This window comes from Heterodontus francisci, chromosome 24 (assembly GCF_036365525.1).
Source record: "Heterodontus francisci isolate sHetFra1 chromosome 24, sHetFra1.hap1, whole genome shotgun sequence".
NCBI classification, from domain to species: Eukaryota; Metazoa; Chordata; class Chondrichthyes; order Heterodontiformes; family Heterodontidae; genus Heterodontus; species Heterodontus francisci.
In genome coordinates, this window is record NC_090394.1 from 61,925,500 (window position 1) to 61,942,717 (window position 17,218).

Here is a 17,218-nt window from a genome sequence, read left to right on the forward strand (position 1 = left end):
TTGATGAACCTTCCAACGTATCATCCCTCCTCACAGCTCTAATAGTTTCTTTGACCAAAATTGCCACTCCTTTTTTTATCCCCATCCCTATCGCACCTGAAAACCCTGTAACCAGGAATGCTGAGCTGCCATTCCTGTCCCTCCTTAAGCTATGTTTTTGTAATAGCGAAGATATCATACTGCCATGTGTCCATCTGTGCCCTCAGCTCATCTGCTTTATTTGCTATACTCCTTAGATTGAAATAGATACCCTTAAGCACTGCCAAACTCTTTTTTTTTTAAATTTTCCAACCTTTGTTTCCTGTTTTCCAGGCTCATCCATTAATTTTCTGTCTTTCATTTTCATTTCTGACTTTGTTCCAACTGAGTATACCCTCAGGTCCCCATCCCCCTGCTAAACTAGTTTAAACCCACCCCAACAGCACTAGCAAAACATCCCGCAAGGAACTCAGTCCTGGCTCTGTTGAGGTGCAACCCGCCCAGCCTGTACAGGTCCAATCTCTCCCATAGCCAGTCCCAATGTCCCAGGAATCTAAAGCCCTCCCTCCTGCACCATCATTCCAATCACGCATCCGTTTATTTCCATGCTCACTTGCGCGTCGCACCGGAGTAATCTGGGGATAACTACTTTTGAGGTCCTGCTTGCTAATTTATTACCTAGCTCCCTAAATTCTGATTGCAGGACCACATCCCACTTTCAACTTCTGTCGTTGGTTCTGAGGTGGACCATGACTGCTGACTGTTCACTCTCCCCCTTCAGGATGCTCTGCAACTGCTCAGTGACATCGCTGACCCTGGCACCAGGGAGGCAACACACCATCCTGGATGCACGCCTGCGGCCACAGAAATGCCTGCCTGATCCCCTGGCTTTTGCATCACCCATGAACAGCCTAGTTCAACTTCAGAATAGTTGCCAGGGAGAGGGATGGCAAGGCAGCAGACTTTGTGGCAGGGTCTGAAGACAATGGCTTCAATCTTCCAAATACTTAGTTGTTGATGCAGTCTGACTATCAAGAAACAGTGGAGGGGTTGAGAGAGGTGGCGATGAGGTAGAGCTGGATATCGTCAGCGTACATGTGGAAACTGACGTGTAGACAGATGTTGCTGCCAAGGGTCAGCACGTTGATGAGAAATGCAAGGGGCCAAGGATAGATCCTTGGGGACACTAGAGGTAATTGTGTGGGAGGAGCAAGAGAAGGTATTGCAGATGATTCTCTGGTTATGATTAGATAGAAAAGACTGGAATTAGACAAGTGCAGTCCCACTGGCTGGACAACAGTGGAGAGGTGTTGGAGGTGTGGTCAACCACGTCAAAGGCTGCAGACAGTCAAGAAAAGACACGCAACTTAAAGATCAAGGGAGACCAACATCAGAATAAAGCTTCAATGACAGATATAGGAAAAATATGCATAGATTAATTTGAAGAAAACCAAAGACCAGGGACAGAGCTGACATCACAGGTATGTGAAAGAGGAAGACAATGACAGATAGCCAGCAATGCCCGACTGATTAGCTCAGCAGACCAGATCAAATAGCTATATTTATATCAAGACATATCCTTGGTTCAAATAAAGCGGTCCTCCATGTGCTTGTTTGGCCTTTTGAGTTGCAATATGGTCTTAACAACAATAGAGTGATCAAGAAGTGATTATCCTCCTTCATAAACTCTCCTCCTTTATAAACTCTCAAAATAATTTGGCTTTGAAAATTTTAGTATATTTAAATAAGACATTGAATAATCACTGGACTGTAGGAAAGTGAGGGGAAGTACCAGTCTTTTAGTTAGTGCAACACTCACCTTCAGTCTCCCCACTTGTCTTGATGCCTTTTGTACTAGACTCTGTACCTTTCAGCTTTTCTGTGTCGTCTTCCTTCTCTTCCATCCCCTTCTCCTCTTCATCCTCTTCGCCGACATTTTTATAGTTTGGCCTTTTCTGCAATTTCTTTTTCCCCTTGTGTCGACTAATCTCAAGAGATCTCTCCAATGTTTCTACAGGTTTTGTGAAACATCGAATACTTGTAGACATCTTTCAAAATAAATTGAAATTATGAATCAATTTGTAAAATAAAATCAAAATCTCCTGTAAATTCTCTAATACCAGGTAAAACAACTAGTTGCCTACACCTATCAATTGATTTTTAAAAAATGTTGCACCTTGCAACACAGACACTTTCCATATCATTACTGTCAGCAATTGGTGTCGTGGCACAACGTAACATTTAAATTCAAAAATACAATTATGCCCATCAATAACTCTTAGTGATATTAGTGGATGAATGATTAACAGGTTTGTGTGTCATCCCTCCGTTTGCCATTTTAAGAAAGGTGACAACCTTTTTAAAATAAATGGCTGAGTATCTGCATTAGAGGACAGAAGATTGTCACATGAATGCATCTTGTGCTTATCCATTAGTACCGGCCATAGTAATTTTTAGGCTTTATTGTCATTAGCACGCCTTTCAGGGAACAATGAAAAATATTGCACGTTATAACTGCCAAACATCTGACATATCTGCAGGATGAGAGATACAGGATTATATACTGCATGCATCACAACAGCAGTTCACATTAGTTCTTGCACGTGATTAGCACAGCTAACGGCACACTTGGTGGACTGTAATCATTTGAAAAAAAGTACACGCACAGCATTTTGAATTGTGCAATACACAATTCATTCTGACAAGTTTAGAAGAGACAGACTAATTATCAATATCTATAATTTGCAGCTGTTCATCTGGCATTTGCTGAATGCAAAAGAGTGCTGGAAAACAAAGACATCCAGATTATTTGTGGGCTATTACAAGCATAAAATGCACTTAAGTACTTAAACTGAACACATAAGTTGTTTCTAATGTTGCTATGAAAGGTAAAGTGGGCATTAGCTTGGAAAGTCTGTTTTAGTGGGGGTAGGCACTAGGCCTTCCCAAAACAGAGTGAAGCATATTGCTGCAATGAATAATATAACTAGGATACATTTACTTTGCTATCCAATGTAAAAGACAATTTTCAAATACTTCATTAAAACCAAACTTTAGTCCCTAAACAAAATTCAAGTAACACAAGACATACAAGAGTTATCACATAAACTGCATGATATACCAAGTCAGAAAGAGGGTTGGCAATATCATGTTAAAAAATATGCTCCCATCGCAACTAAAACTATGTGGAGCTCTAAAAAAAAAAAAAGCTGTCAAAATACACAAAAATAAAACCTGGCATAAATAGGGCCTTTTATGCTTAAAAAGTATTTTTGGTACAAAAATAACTGAGTGTTCAAAATAGTTTCTTTCTTCCTTTACCTCTGTTACATAATACAGCAATACCAACTGCTGCCAATGTCACTTTCCACCATCAGCTGGGAGGTGAAACTAACATAGGTTGATTTACCCTCGGACGTCAGTGTCAACCGTCTCTAAGGGGAAAGATCACCTAAACCCATCTGGGATCCTATAATCACAGGTCATAAAGCCATGTCTCACTATGTAGCACAGATTGAATACTGTTTTTAAACAAGCAATTAGTTATTATTTTTGAAATTGTGTTTATTCTCTAATTCCCCCATCAGACCACAACAGCAGGCAATCTGTTCAAAGAGTAATGTCAATGACATTCTGAACTGAGCATCAAGAGGCAACGTATAAAAGCCTAGAAATGTCTCTGCCCAATATTTCCCTTTCTCCCAGACAGGAGATACTGCCCTCACAGCAAGGAGGCAGGGATCAGGAACTAAGTAGGAGGAAAATCAAACCAGAGTACCTTCATCCGATGGTGCCATGCATTGGTGCACTAGATGGACTAACTTATGAAAATGACAGGAAAAGACCATCCAGCCAACAAAGCGCATCCCCCAACCTCCCCAGCCTGACTGTGTGCAGGCACATACACCAGTTACTCAGTCAGGCAATCTCCCATGAGAGGCAAAAATCTATGGTCAACTTGGGGAATCAGAGGGGTATTTACAAGGGTTTTTCCACAGGCAATGAAGGCTTCAAGAAACCACAGTGGTTCATGAGTATTAGTATTACTAGCTATCCCAAAAACATTCCCTCTATTTAGAAATGCTGCCTTCTCTCAGAAACTTGTCTCGCTCCTCCTGAAGGACTGCAGGAAACCCAGACCCACCATATACTTCAATGATCTGTTTTAGAGAATGGTGGCTCTCCATGAGTAGAAACACTTCCTAACATCTGGCCCAATTTATTGCCTACATATATCTGCCTAGCCCAGTTTTACTTTCATCAGTAAAGTAATGGAAGGTGTCGTCGACAGTGCTATCAAGCAGCACAGTTCAGTGACGCTCAGTTTGGGTTCTGCCAGGGCCACTCAGCTCCTGACTTCATTACAGCCTTGGTTCAAACATGGACAAAAGAGCTGACTAAATGAATAGTGCTTTGAGAACTGGAACAGGCACAGTATGCTAAATGGTCAACTTCTGCACTGTAAAATTCCATGATTAGTGAATTCTAACTGGAAATAACCTAAGAAAAAGAGGGCCAGCAAAAAGAACACCAATTCAAGTTCTTGACCAGCACCAAGTACACAATACTTTATAGCAATTATTTATCTTAAAGGAAGCAGCATCTACATCGGTGACATCATCTAAAAAGAGTGTCAGTTTCCACATGTATGCTAACACCAGCTCTATCTCACCAACACCTCTCTTGATTCTTCCACTGTTTCTAAATTGTCAGACTGCTTGTCCATCATCCAGTACTGGATGAGCAGAAACTTCCTCCAACTATGTATTGGGAAGACTGATGCTACTGTCTTCGGTCCGTACCACAAACTTCGTTACTTAGCCACCTACAACAGCCCTCTTCCTAGTAAATGTCTACGGCTGAATAAAACTTGTTGCAAGCGTGGTATCATATTTCACCCCAAGATAAGCTTCTGACCATATATCCGTGCTGTTAAGACTGCGCATTTCCACCTCCATAGCATCACCCAATTCTGACCCTGCCTCAGCTCATATGCTGCTGAAACCCTCATCCATGTCTTGGCTGACTCTAGATTTGACTACTCCAATTCACTCCATGCCAGCATCTCATCTTTCACCTTCCATAAATTTGAGCTCATTCAAAACTCTGCTGTCGCATCCTAATTTGCACCAATTCCCATTTACCTATCACCCCGTGACCTACATTGGCTCCTGGTTAAACACCACCTCGATTTTAAATTCTCATCTTTATTTTTAAATCTCTCCCTGCCTCTCCCCTCCCCATCTCTAACCTTCTCCAGCCCTGCAACCTTCCAAAATATTTCCGCTCCTCCAATTCTAGCCTCCTGTACATCCCTAATTTTAAACACTCCACCATTGGCAGCTGTGCTTTCAGCTGCCTAGGCTCAAAGCTCTGGAATTCCCTCCCTACACCTCACCGCCTCTACACCTAGCTTTCCTCCTTTAAAAGGCTCATTAAAACCTCTCTCTTTGACCAAACTCTTAGACATCTGCCCTAATATCTCCTTACATGGCTCAAATTCAAATTTTTTTTTGATACCACTCCTGTGAAGAGCTTTGGGACGTTTTATAAGGTTGAAGTGTTATATAAATACTAGTTGTGTTAGTTCTGTTAAGATATGTCAGGCTCAAATTGAAGCTCACATTTTACTTGCAGGTCCGTTGCTATGTATGATTAAGTATGAGCGTTGCTCAGTTGGCACCACCGTCACTTGAATAATAAAACTAGGGGGCTCAAGACCCACTCCAGGATTTCAGCATGCAATCAAGCTGGCACTTGAACGAGTGCTGCCTTTTCAGTGGTCATTCAAATGACATGATAAAGGGAGCCTAGCTTGCTTGCTCTGGTGTTTCAAATGCACAATAAAGATAACACAACACGATTTAAATAAGAGCACACAGTCTACCCAGTGTCCTGATCAGCACGACTCATTGCTCAACTACCAAACACAAATTAACTTGTCACGGCAATATGTGGGACCTTAATTAAGCAATCTTTTAAGGAAGAGCTAATCATATTTGCAAAATGATAGACTACCTGCCATGATTTTATTCTATAGATTTAGCCTATTTTTTCCAATATATAAAAGTCATCTAATTGTGAAAGAGAAAAAAAAACTGCAATGGCCTATCCTTCTAAAGAGTTAGTACAATAGTGCTTATGTGGCTTTCTCCCAATGACTTGCATTTTGAAAACTTCACCCCACCAATTGCACACACATTCATCCTCCAAACTATTTGATTCCTTCCTTTAGTGTTGCAATCACACAAAGAAGCACAATGAATCCAATGACTAGAATAATTTCACTCTTCCTCAGAGTTACTAAGGTTTACAGTAACTCATTATTGAAGATGAGATCCTGATTACAGTAAAGTTCTAACTTCCAGTTTTACAAACCAAAAACCCCTGAAAGACAAATACCCAAAATCAAACTTATTACTGTAATAGCAAAAGCTACCAGATTGCCACATTTTACTGTCCAATAGGAAATGTAAGGCAGTTGGCCAAACTCTTTCAGGAAGGGAAAATTCCAGCATTTATTTGTTTATTTCAAAGCAGACTAACCCATGTCCTTAGATCTTAAACTTTAGCAAAAATTTCCAGGCATACAGTGCATATCTATTAGTAATGCATGTCCAGTTTGACCAGCTGAAGAAGGTAGGCAACACCTACCAGCCACTCAGCACATTAAGGGAAGGAGAGAGGGGTATAGGAAAGTCTGCCTCATAGCAGGTGTATCCGCTTCTCAAAGTACACGAGAACTTCAAATTCAAACTAACCCTGGGACTTGGCATTAAAAATGGGCAGCTGTAACATCAGGGAGATTGGTACATTTGAATCTGTCCTGCATACGACCTTCTATCCCACTGAAGGTAAATATCCATTATATAGGTGCAAGGAAACTCAGAGCCTCAAAATGACAATGTGCTGGAAAGGGTTCCTTGGAAACCAAATGTGCAAGCACATGCTCATCTATCTAGGGTAAAGTGACTTTCACAGACTCAGTAGTGATACCACTCGTGTGTAAGCCTGCTCTACCTACATCCATATCACGTCAACATATCAAAGGGGCAGATAGAAAGATTGCTGCCAGGACTATTCAAATATCACTTCATAACTGGAAGAGCACAGAGGTGTCTCCAAGTGACTAACCGTCCCATTTTCCTGTGGGGGAGCACCTGGTCTCCGCTCAGCACCTACCCTCAGCAGCAGAGCTGAGATCATGAACTTATTGCGTGGATAATCACAGATGCAAAACCACATCCTGCCACGACCTATTCAATTAGATGTGGAACAATTGAGTTTTAAAACAAAAAAAAACTCAATTATTTTGTGAATCTTGCAGTCAAGACATGAAAACTAGTCTGAAAACTAGAAATGAAAGGTGTTGCCATTTTTTTAAAAACCTGACATTGACATCAAGCATTGCCGGATCAGATATAACAGTTTAGATAACTAGTAATAATTTCTCTCTTACATAACTCCCAACACTGCAACTTAACCCAACTTCAGAAAGCACTCTGTATAAGGCCAAGAGTATGGCATTTCCACTTCACCTGCCAACCTTTAATAACCTCCAACTAAGACTGCTGATTCCTCCTATATTATTGGTAATTTTAGGAGACAAACCTTCAAAAAAAAAAAACTTGCATTGGTATTGGGCTTTTAAAGTAAGAAAGCATTCCAAGCCACTTCACAGAAGCAAATAATCAGACACCACATTGTGCAGATTGACAAGTATACATAAAATGGAGCAATGCTGACAAAACATGTAACAAAAATGTAAGAAATCAAACGCAGATAAGAAGTGTGCAAATATATTACCGAGTGTAATTATAAAATTCAATGTCCATCTATTACATCAAAGCTGCTTACATAAACTTCTCAAAGCAATTACACTCTACCATCAATGATGGACATATGAATTTATAATGGCAAAAGATGACAGGAAGTACAGGCACATGAACTTCTTTTTTTGGGCCTCCTTATCTCAAGAGACAATGGATATGCGCCTGGAGGTGGTCAGTGGTTTGTGAAGCAGCGCCTGGAGTGGCTATAAAGGCCAATTCTGGAGTGACAGGCTCTTCCACAGGTGCTGCAGAGAAATTTGTTTGTCGGGGCTGTTGCACAGTTGGCTCTCCCCTTGCGCCTCTGTCTTTTTTCCTGCCAACTACTAAGTCTCTTCGACTCGCCACAATTTAGCCCTGTCTTTATGGCTGCCCGCCAGCTCTGGCGAATGCTGGCAACTGACTCCCACGACTTGTGATCAATGGCACATGAACTATATTTAATATATTACAGACTGGATTGTGATAGAAACAGATGCTTAGGTAGCTCTGCAGAATGGAGCATTGGTGCATTAAAAAGCAATATTGCACACTGATTCACATCTAGAATCCCATAGACATCAAGATCCTTAACGTTGTGAATCAGTCAGAGGATAGTTCCTGAATAGAGCTAATACATGTCTGCACTGGAGGACAAAAACACTAACAGCCCATTTACTTAAGTGGGTTGTCTCTGACAGCAATTTCCAAGTGCATTTTTAAATACATACTACTGTCTTGATGAGGGAACGACACGTCTGAAATTGGTTAAAATCTTATGAAGCAAGTCACTGAGATGACATCAATTCATACAGAGGGGTAGAAAAAACAGACTTTGAGTATGCTTTGTAAAGGCAAGATTGAAGGTGGAAATGACAAACACAACAAATGGGATTTTAGGAAAAGAAAGAAGTGGCAGAGGATATTCCTCAAATGATCTCAATCTTCGAGATAGAGGACAGAATTTTCTGGCTGATTGTGAAATCCCGCCGCCAGGACCAAAAGCTGGAGCCAACCCCAGGACCTAGGGCGGTGTGCTGCCAGTGACAGCAAATTAGACAGCTGACAGCTCAGTAGCACCACTGCTAGCGTCATTGCTGAGGCTGCAACACCAGGGAGAGGGCACTTCAATGGAGGGGTACCCTCAAAGAGGGTCAAGTGCAGTTGGAGGCAGCTGGGGCCAGGGCAGACAGGCCCCGGCAATCGGGGCAGGTGAGGGCAGCCATGGGCACCTACGTGGGTCATGGAGTACCCATAAAGGAAGGACCAACTTAAGTGGCTCAATTGGCCATCTGGCGGGCAGCTAAGCCAACTTTCCTGCCACTAGCAATGTGGCATGGTGGTGGGAAGACGTCAGGCGCCCCTGCCATCTTTCCCATCTTCCAGCCCATTGCCAATGGGCCGGAAAAATTCAGCCCAAGATTCTTAACAACAGGAAGAGAAAAAGCTTCGGCAATAGCATCAGTATTGCAATATCAGTAATAGATTCTAAACTATTTCCAACTGGTGACAGTGCCTAACAATCCTGATGAGTAACGGTAATGGCATTAAATGGATGGAAACATTAGAAAATTTGCGGTATGACTGAATCATTAAATTATGCACCAAGTGAAATGCACCCGCCCCATTTCAGAACCAGGAGAAGCATAAAAATGGCTTGAAATCTAGCATAATGGATCGCCATCCAATTGTACGCTCGGGAATACTCACTTAATGACTCCAAAACAGGAAATCAGAAAATGTGCACTTCTACCTAAATTAAGTGAAGTATTGCCAATCTAACTAAATCTGATGCAGTGTTGCTCATGCTTCAATGTAGTAGTCTTTCTTTGGCCTCCTTGTCTCGAGAGACAATGGGTAAGCGCCTGGAGGTGGTCAGTGGTTTGTGAAGCAGCGCCTGGAGTGGCTATAAAGGCCAATTGTAGAGTGACAGACTCTTCCACAGGTGCTGCAGATAAAATTGGTTGTCGGGGCTGTTACGCAGTTGGCTCTCCCCTTGCGCTTCTGTCTTTTTTCCTGCCATCTAAGTCTCTTCGACTTGTGATCAATGTCACAGGATTTCATGTCGCGTTTGCGGACGTCTTTAAAGCGGAGACATGGACGGCCGGTGGGTCTGATACCAGTGACGAGCTTGCTGTACAATGTGTCCTCGGGGATCCTGCCATCTTCCATGTGGCTCACATGGCCAAGCCATCTCAAGCGCCGCTGGCTCAGTAGGTTGTATATGCTGGCCGCCTCGAGGATTTTTGCTTTGGAGATATAGTCCTGCCACCTGATGCCAAGGATTCTCCGGAGGCAGCGAAGATGGACTGAATTGAGACATCGCTCTTTTTTGACGTACGTTGTCCAGGCCTTGCTGCCGTAGAGCAAGGTACTGAGGACACAGGCTTGATACACTCGGACTTTTTTGTGTTCCGTGTCAGTGCGCCATTTTCCCACACTCGATTGTCCAGTCTGGACATAGCAGCGGACGCCTTTCCCATGCGCTTGTTGATTTCTGTATCAAGAGACAGGTTACTGGTGATAGTTTAGCCTAGGTAGGTGAACTCTTGAACCACTTCCAGAGCATGTTCGCCGATATTGATGGATGGAGCAATTCTGACGTCCTGTCCTATGATGTTCATTTTCTTGAGGCTGATGGTTAGGCCAAATTCGTTGCAGGCAGCCGCAAATCTGTCGATGAGTCTCTGCAGACACTCTTCTGTGCAGTAATACTTCTTGATAAACTTGATCTGTAGTTTTCAGCCAGAGCCAAATAGTCTGTCAGCAGACAGAAAAATCAGGAGCACATAGTGATATTTCACACTGTTTCCAAAGTGCACCTCAACGGTTTTTAAAAAAAAGTGATCACTCGTCCAGAGGCCCAGTACCAGAATGCTATGGTGGACAAGATCTAGTTTTGGTTTGCAAGAAGCAACTTTTTTTAAAAAAGGAATACTATGTTGAAGAGTAACGTGGATCCAGTGGGTAACTGAATCACAATAAGTTTGGACTCTTCTCCCCTGCATCCCTCAGCACATTACCCATTTAGACAAAATGGTACAAAACTATTATAAGAAAGCCTAAACTCTCAAACTATGCATACTGTGCAGAACCCTCCCAACTTGAAGTCAGGCAGAGACTGGCTGAAACAAATTCTGCAGCAACTGGTAGTTGTAGTTTAAACACAAACATAAAACAATTCAAGAATCAAGGGAGAAAAAGGTGAAGCATAATTTTCTGTGAACTAGGTAAAAGCACCACACCAAAATAAAATTATCAATCTTATGCAGCAGAATGACCATTATAGCTAGTCTAAATTTGCACGCGTGATGTACAGTAACCAATACTACTTGGGTGTACGGTAAGTAATTTTGTATCTGCATCAGTCTTGGTTTGATCTAGTGTAGTTTACTGGTAAAACAGAGCAATACCAGTAAGTCTGGTGCTCTTTACAGGAAAGAGAAAGTAGGTTATAAGCCCAGCAAACCCAATGCAGGTATAATCACACCACACATCAATTATTCAGGAAATAACTGGCGACACTTCTCACCAAACAGGAAGGAAGGTGAAACCTGCAGCAGCCAATACTGAAGTCGACTGGGTGTCCTTCTACCTCTCCAAAACAGATGTTATTGTAATGGTTTGGAGACAAAAACCAGAGTAAGTAATTCTAGTTTATTTGTGCTTTTACAAAAAAAATTACAATGCAGGATTTGGCAGAGAAAGTTAGACCTAGTTTCCCATAATGAATGTGAACAACAGATAAGGAACCCATTTATAGCCCATTCAGGCTGCACAAGTGGTTTCTAGCAGATTAATCACAAAAAGGTACCATTTTTACTGACGTCTCAATATCGCACATTTGACTGTCAGATATTTCAATTTATTAATCTAATATGGGGAAAAATGCATTGCAAACTAGTCTATGCAAAGTACCACTATTACTACTTTGCAAAGTCCTATTCCTCAAGTTGATCAACAATTCAGCTCCAGCACGATTACTGATCTTATTTATCACTAAGTCCATTTCACCATGTAATAAAGCTAGTACTTCAAAGGGGATGATTCCTCAAACTTACCCCAAGACCCCCTGCATAGCAGTGATTAGAACGGGTGGAACGTTTCTCGGCTGGCACAGACATGATGGGCCAAGTGGCCTCTTTCTGTGCCGTAACCTTTCCATGATTCTATGTTGTCCGACAGAAATTGCTGACTAGCTGCACGTGTGGCTACCATGACACCATTTTAGCCACATGCACTAATTTTAGTAGACAATGGCTCACATACACTTAATCAATATAGGTAAATGTCCTTTACATGTCTATGTTTATTTAAGATCTAACATTCAGTAACCCAGGAAGCAAATTATTTATCAAAAGACACACTGCTTCTTTTCTTAATATTTTAGCAACAAAGATTGACATACACACGCATATGTGAATGGGAGTATTGAGAAAACATGCTCAATTACAGTGATTATTCTTTTTTTAAATTTGCAAATCAGAATTGCAATTAAACAGATCTAGATTCCCAATTAGCTACACGTGGCTATTGACGAACATATCAGACAACACTGATGTGGAGTGGTACAAAGCAAAAGCAAAGTGCAGCCTTTAAGAATAATGAGAGGTTTTTGTTCTTCTTTCATGGGATGTAAGCATTACTGGCAGTCTCTAATTGCCCTAGGGAAAGTTATGGTGAGTCGCCTTCTTGAACCACTGCAGCCAGTGTGAAGTAGGTACACCATCAGTGCTGTCAGGAAGGGAGTTCCAGGATTTTGACCAAGCGACAGTGAAGGAATGGCAATATAGTTCCAAGTCAGGATCGTGAGAGACTTGGAGGGGAACTTGCAGCTGTGTTGTTCCCATGCATCTGTTGCCCTTGTCCTTCTAGGTGGTAGAGGTTTCAAAGGTGCTGTCGAAGGTGCCTTGACAATTTGCTGCAGTGCATCTCATAGATGATGCACACTGCTGCCATTGTGCACTGGTGCTGGAGGGAGTAGATGTTTAAGGGGGGGGGGGGGGGGGGGAGGAGGAAGGGTGCCAATCAAGTGGGCTGCTTTGTCCTGGATGGTGTTAAGCTTCTTGAGTGTTGTTGGAGCTGCACTCATTCAAGCAAGTGGAGAGTATTCCAGCACACTCCTGACTTGTACCTTGTAGATGGTGGGCAGGCGTTAAGGAGTCAGGAGGTGAATTACTCACCAAAGAATTTCCCAGCTTCTGACCCACTCTTGAAGCCACAGTATTTATGTGGCTGGTCCAGTTCAGTTTCTGGTCCAAGGTAACCCCAGGATGATGATGGTGGGGATTCAGTGACGGTAATGCCATTGAACATCATGGGGAGATGGCAAGATTCTCTTTTGTTGGAGATGGTCATTGCCTGGCACTTGTGTGGCACAAATGTTACTTGCCACTTATCAGCCCAAGCCTGAATATAGTTCAATAGTTTTGTGAAAATGCAGAGTGATGGAACATCAGCTTCCACTGGATTACTCCATGACTAGAGTTCCCAAACATGCAAGCTGCTCCACCCACCGCCCCCCAAGGATATGCTATAGCATTTCTAGCTTGAGAAACAGTGGAGTTTAGCTATACACAGAGTATGGCTTCCAGTATGCTTATTTTCATACTCAGATTTTTAAACAGTTCAACCAGTGAAAGAACACAGACTACAATGCAGGGCACCAATGAAATTGAAAAAAATAAAAGAAATTGAGGTAAATCTTGATCTTATCTACATGCTGCCCCTTAGCAACATCATCCAAAAACACAGCATCAGTTTCCACTTGTATGTTGACAACGCCCAGCTCTACCTCATCGCCACCTCTGTCAATTCCTCCACTGTCTCTAATTTTGTCAGACTGCTTACCTGACATCCAGTACTGGAAAGCAGAAATTTCCTCCAAATAAATATTGGGAAGACTGAAACAATCATTCAGTCCCCAATTCAGACTCCATTTTCTAGCTGTTGACTCCCTCCCTCCCTCTTCCTGGCAAGTATCTGGGGCAGAACCAAACTGTTTGCAACCCTGTCATATTTGACCCCGGGATGAAATTTCAACCACATATCCGTGCCACCACTAAGGCCACCGATTTCCATGTTTTTATGAAAGGCAAAACTTAGACTTCTTTGACTATAGAATGAGTAGAGTGGATAAAGGGGAACCAGTAGATGTTGTGCATTTCGATTTCCAAAAGATATTCGGTAAGGTACCACATAAAAGGTTACTGCACAAGAACTTATGGTGTTAGGGAGTAATATATTAGCATAGATAGAGGATTGCCCAACAGAGTTGGGCTAAATGGATCATTTGCAGGTTGGCAAATTGTAACTAGTGCGGTACCCCAGGAATCAGTGCTGGGGCCTCAATTATTTACAATCTATGTTAATGCCTTGGACGAAAGGACTGACTGTATTGTAGCCAAACTTGACGATACAAAGAGAGGTGGAAAAGCAAGTTGGGAGGAGGACACAGAGTCTGCAAAGGGATATAGATTGGTTAAGTGAGTGGGCAAAAATTTGGCAGATGGAGTATAATGAGAGAAAATGTAATGTTATGCACTTTGGTACAAAAAATAGAAAAGCAAAATATTATTTAAATGCAGTGACTACAGAACGCTGTGGTACAGAGGGATCAGAGTGTCCTGGTACATGAAATCACAAAAAGTTAACATACAGGCACAGCAAGTAATTAGAAAGGCAAATGGAAGGTTGCAAGGGGGATGGAGTATAAAAGTAGGTAAGTCTTGCTACAACTGTACAGGGCATTGGTGAGACCACATCTAGAATGCTGCATACAGTTTTGATCTCCTTATTTAAAAAAGGATATAATTGCATTGCAGGCAGTTCAGAGAAGGTTTGCTAGGTTGATTCCTGGGATGAAGGGGTGGTCTTATGAGGGAAGGTTGAGCAGGTTGGGAATATATTCATTGGAGTTCATTAAAATGAGGTGATCTTATTGAACCATGCAAGATTCTGAGAGGGTTTAAAAGGGTAGACACAGAGATGTTTCCCCTTGTGGGAGAATCTAGAATAAGGGGGTCATCAATTTAAGAAGATGATGAAGATGAATTTCTTCTGAGAGTCATGAATCTCTGGAATTCTCTACCCCAGAAAGCTGTGGAGGCTGAGTCATTGAATATATGGCCGAGAATGACAGATTCTTGAACAATAGGGGAGTCAAGGGTTATGGAGAATAGGTGGGAAAGTGGAGTTGAGGCCAAGATCAGATCAGCCATGATCTTACTGAAAGGCAGAGCAGGCTCAAGGAGCCTTATGGCTTCCTCCTGCTCTTATTTCTTACATTACGTTCTTTAATGTTGCTTGAAACTCATGGCATGCAGAATCGCAGTACATGCCCATGACCCCACTCTGCATCGTAGCATGTGATCAGATTGCCTGAATCTCCTGCTAGTAAAGAAACACTAGACCTTGATGCTTCAATCACATCAAGGATTGTCAGAAAATATGAGCAGGGGATTTCACCTTGAAATGATATCTGCAAGTTTATCAACCAAGCATTGCACTTGCACTAAGATTTTTCTGTTTCCACTTGCAGCTGGTGTACTGACTTCAGGTATCTTGAACAGCATCTCTGTGAAACTTGCATAAGTTTATCTCAATCCAAATAGAATACATCTCTGTCAGCTTTGGTGCAAAACACCACTACTTCAGGTTCTGCATTGAAGCAATTCTCAACTCAATGTTGAATATTTGCTTATAATATATACCATACCCATCATTCTATTTTCCTGTAACATTCACAGAGATAAAATTAAATATTGGTGCAATTTAAAACATTGTTCAATTGCACTTCAATTCAGATTCACACAATTCAATCACAGCAGCCTACCACCCACCATTGTTTTATAAAAACCCAAAACAAAACAGATTAAAAGTGCTCCCACAAACTCTTTCAGAATACGGGAACTGGAACAACTTATATTAGTGCATAAGGATCAATTCAAAACTATTTCGGGTTTTTAAGAGAATAGTGCTAATAAAATGACCAACAGGAAGCAAATATCAAGGATGATCAGGGTTTTATGTTTTAAAAAGAACAGGAAGTGACAATGTGCCCACAAATGGTCTAGACTAAAACAGGAAATAAAAATAAAAGATGACTATTAAGGAAGTAAGTCGTCGCAAATGTGCATCAATATTTAAAATAGAACAAATTACCAGTAAATTTGATGCCAATTTTTCAATTTTTTTTCTTTTTCCACTGCTCAGCAAAAGAAAACTCAAAATTTAAAACAATGAAAAAGCAGAAATTAAATTAGAGTACGAGTCCTCCAAGGAATAACAGCAGTGTGTTTTAGTAGTTTTGCAAATATAAGTAGAAAATAAAATTTAAAAATCCTCATTAAAAACTCAACTTTTGGGGGAGGAGGGAGACACAGCAACTTAAGAATCTTGAAATATGATTAAAGAAAAAAATATACAACCAACGTAACAAATGCCGATCAGCACAATGTTTGCTCTGAAACGGAGGTTATAACTATCAGCCAAGAGAGAACAGGATGGGGCTCTTTTCACTACTACTACTAGCTATAGCAACAACAATTTGTAATTATATAGCACCTATAATGTAATATAACAGTCCAAAGGTGTTTCACAAAAGCATTGTCATGCAAAATTTGACACCAAGCCACATAAGATGATATTAGGGGAGATGGCCAAAAGCTTGGTCAAAGAGACGGGTTTTAAAGCAGGAAAGAGGGGCGGAGAGGTTTGGGGTGGAAAATCCACAGCTGGAAGCATGGCCCCAATGGTGGAGCAATTAGAATCAGGATGCGCAATAGGCCAGAATTGGAGGAGCGCAAATATCTTGGGAGGGTTGGAGGAAATTACAGAGATAGGGAGGGGAGAGGACATGAGGGATTTGAAAATAAGGGATGAGAATTTTAAAACTGAGGCGTTACTTAATTAGGAGACAAAGAACAAAGAAAATTACAGCACAGGAACAGGCCCTTCGGCCCTCCAAGCCTGCGCCGATCCAGATCCTCTATCTAAACATGACGCCTATTTTCTAAGGGTCTGTATCTCTTTACTTCCTGCCCATTCATGTATCTGTCTAGATACATCTTAAAAGACGCTATCGTGCCCGCGTCTACCACCTCCGCTGGCAATGCGTTCCAGGCACCCACCACCCTCTGCGTAAAGAACTTTCCACGCATATCCCCCCTAAACTTTTCCCCTCTCACTTTGAACTCGTGACCCCTTGTAATTGAATCCCCCACTCTGGGAAAAAGCTTCTTGCTATCCACCCTGTCTATACCTCTCATGATTTTGTACACCTCAATCAGGTCCCCCCTCAACCTCCGTCTTTCTAATGAAAATAATCCTAATCTACTCAACCTGTCTTCATAGTTAACGCCCTCCATACCAGGCAACATCCTGGTGAACCTCCTCTGCACCCTCTCCAAAGCATCCACATCCTTTTGGTA

General features: G+C 41.8%; 1 protein-coding gene across 1 annotated transcript in view; it reads right to left on the reverse strand.

Moving 5' to 3' along the window:
* clec16a (C-type lectin domain containing 16A) overlaps window positions 1-17,218 on the reverse strand; it is a 302,517-nt gene that overhangs the window by 227,969 nt on the left and 57,330 nt on the right. Inside the window, exon 11 of the mRNA XM_068056378.1 lies at window positions 1,799-2,027. Coding sequence (XP_067912479.1) covers window positions 1,799-2,027 — 229 coding nt within the window. The remainder of the gene's footprint in view (window positions 1-1,798; window positions 2,028-17,218) is intronic.